Genomic DNA, 2,591 nt, shown 5'->3' with positions numbered 1-2,591 from the left:
TATAAAAATAAAGAAATTCGTTAAACGACAGGCGTATAAACAATGGACCTTAAAAATTTTAACCGCAGTAGTATAAAATATCGTTTATTGCAGAGTAATTAATTTAATCTCTGGCACAGTTAAGACATTTTCCTCCGGTTTGAAAATTGTAAAAACGAAATTATACAAGAGGGTGGTTAAAATAATTATGAACAAGGAAAAGGTAATAACTGTGGGAGTAATTAAAAATTTGTAACAACAGGTTGAACACGTAAGGACGTTTGTGTATCTAACCAAAGTAAAATAATATAACAATATATAATTTAATATTATAAAAAATAAGGTCAAATGTATTTCAACATCTTTATGGAAAAAGGGTTAAACGTTTGACAAAAAATGAATGCGAGTTCTGTGAAAACCGTTCTTTTTCAATTAAAAAGAGTAATAAAATAAATCTATGTAATGATAATTAAAAGTTATTATTCATGCATATTTAATTGATGGAGAAGTTGTCATAAAGGAAACAAAGATTATAACATTAAACGATAAAAGGGGTGGGATAAGTTTAAGGAATTCTGGGAAAAATCCTCCCTGGTTGTTTTCGGCCGCCAGAGATCCCGAGTGCGACCTTCGTCCTCCACGCCCTCCTAGGTATAAATACTCGGCTGATCGCTGGCTACCTCAGAACAGTCCTTGCAACCAGCATTGGAGGTCTCCAATCAACGATGAAATTCCTCGTGAGTCTCTGAAAAAACTTCGATTATTTGTGCAATTGTATATAGGGTTTATCGAAAACTAAATTACTGTTATGCATTCTGATGAATTGATTTCGGTGAATTGTAATGGGGTGGTTCGTTGCAGGTACTTGTTTGCGCCATCGGCCTTGCCACTGCAACCCCTGTCCACGTCGGACACGTTGCCAGCCAATACCACGCTCAAGATGAACTCGGCCAATACAGTTACGGTTACGCCGGCGGTCCATCTGCCAAACACGAAACTAGAACCGCCGATGGAGTCACTCGTGGAGGTACGTCGTAAATTTTCTGACGTTTTGAATAGAGTTGAATTGAAATTTTATGTTCAGGATACTCATACGTTGATGCCCACGGACTCGTACAAAGTGCCCAATACGTTTCTGACCCCCACAACGGATTCAGGGTAGCCGCCACCAACCTCCCTGTCGGACCCGCCGTCCCCGCTAAGCCCGCCGTCGTCGCCACCGCTCCCGCTGTCGTCGCCGCCCCCGCTGTCGTCTCCGCCCCCGCAGTCGTCGCCGCTGCTCCCGCTGTCGTCGCTGCCCCTGCCGCCGTCGCCGCCCCCGCTGTCGTCACTTCTGACCTCCCTGAAGTCGTCGCCGCAAGGAGCGTCCTCCACGGTGGACTCCTCTCTCACAGTCTCTACGGAGCTCACTCCTGGTCCGGTCTCGTCCACGCCCTCAAGAAGAGGAGCCTCGCTGTCGTTCCTACCTACACCCACTATCCTGGTTCCACCGCTCCCCTCGGTAAGTTAAACATAACATAAGAAGTTTGAAAATTTAACTAAAAGAATTTTAAACGTTTATAGTCCACGCCGCTCCCGCTGTCGTAGCTCACACTCCAGTCGTCGCTCACTCCGCTGTCTACCCGACAGTCTACAGCCACTGGGGAGGTCTCGCCCACGTCCTCAAGAAGAGGTCGCTCGCCGTCGTCGCCACCCCTCTTACCAGCTATCCTGGATCCACTGCTCCTCTTGCCGTAGCTCACGCTTACGCCGCTCCCGTCGTCGCTCACGGATACGCCGCCCCCGTCGTCGCTCACGGTTACGCCGCCCCCGTCGTCGCTCACGGTTACGCCGGTCCCTTCGAACACCCCCACGTCGCCGCCGCCAAGGCCGCTCACCTCGTCCAACAGCACAACGAAGCCGTCAGGAACGTCCACGGAGTAGGTTCCGTTCCCGAATTCTCTCCCGCTGACGCCCCCGACGTCGCACTCGTCAAGCACGCTCACCTCACCCAGCAGGTTCACGAAGCCGTCAGGAACACTCACGGTCTCGTCAAGAGGCACGCCGTCCTCGCCGCCGCCCCCTTGGCTTACGCCGCTCCCGTCGTTACCGCTCATTCTACCGTCCTCACCCACACCCCCCTCGTCAGAGGATTTGGTTACCACACCACTGCCTTTACCCCCGCCCTTTCCTACCACTGGTAAATCTTGTTAGGTTTTTTAAATATATCGTATAAATAATGTACTGAACGTTTCTTATTCAATTTCCCCTATTTCTCCACAAAAAAATACAATCATCAAATCAATATAATATATTGACTAGGTGAAAAGTTGAATTAAAGCTATGCTTAAATGCAAATTTTCATATTATTAGATGTACAAAAGAATAAATAAAAATAACCCAAAAAACAGAACAACTAAAAAAAAGGGAAATGACAGTAAATCATTTAAAACGAATGCAAAAATCATGTCAGGTTTACAAGAATATAATATAGATATTAACAAAATGCATATGAATTAAGAATCATGTACAGAACATCATGTTTTTATGGAACCAAAAGGTATTTTTAATAGGAACATCGTACGTGTTGTTCTATTATCAAATGAAACAATGGAACAAAGCAGTGAAAACGG

At 45.9% G+C, this 2,591-nt stretch overlaps 1 protein-coding gene across 1 annotated transcript; it reads left to right on the top strand.

Annotated features, from left to right (window-relative positions):
- The first annotated feature begins 569 nt into the window (after window positions 1-569).
- Window positions 570-2,202, top strand: LOC106670746. Its single transcript, XM_014401330.2, has 4 exons — window positions 570-716; window positions 841-1,006; window positions 1,064-1,480; window positions 1,543-2,202. Exons 1-4 carry the CDS (start codon window positions 705-707, stop codon window positions 2,160-2,162), a joined length of 1,215 nt encoding a protein of 404 aa, XP_014256816.1. The 5' UTR covers window positions 570-704; the 3' UTR covers window positions 2,163-2,202.
- The last annotated feature ends 389 nt before the right edge of the window (window positions 2,203-2,591 follow it).

This window comes from Cimex lectularius, unplaced genomic scaffold, assembly GCF_000648675.2.
Source record: "Cimex lectularius strain Harlan isolate CLEC.00 unplaced genomic scaffold, Clec_2.1 scaffold147, whole genome shotgun sequence".
Classification (NCBI taxonomy): Eukaryota; Metazoa; Arthropoda; class Insecta; order Hemiptera; family Cimicidae; genus Cimex; species Cimex lectularius.
The sequence above is the reverse complement of the archived record's forward strand: the minus strand, read 5'-3'. Positions and strand labels throughout refer to the sequence as shown.

Bases quoted from the DNA above. Each gene is read 5' to 3' on its own strand.
- LOC106670746 (XM_014401330.2), top strand. The intron at 1,007-1,063 runs GTACGTCGTAAA...TTTTATGTTCAG, and splicing joins CGATGGAGTCACTCGTGGAG to GATACTCATACGTTGATGCC. The intron at 1,481-1,542 runs GTAAGTTAAACA...AAACGTTTATAG, and splicing joins TGGTTCCACCGCTCCCCTCG to TCCACGCCGCTCCCGCTGTC.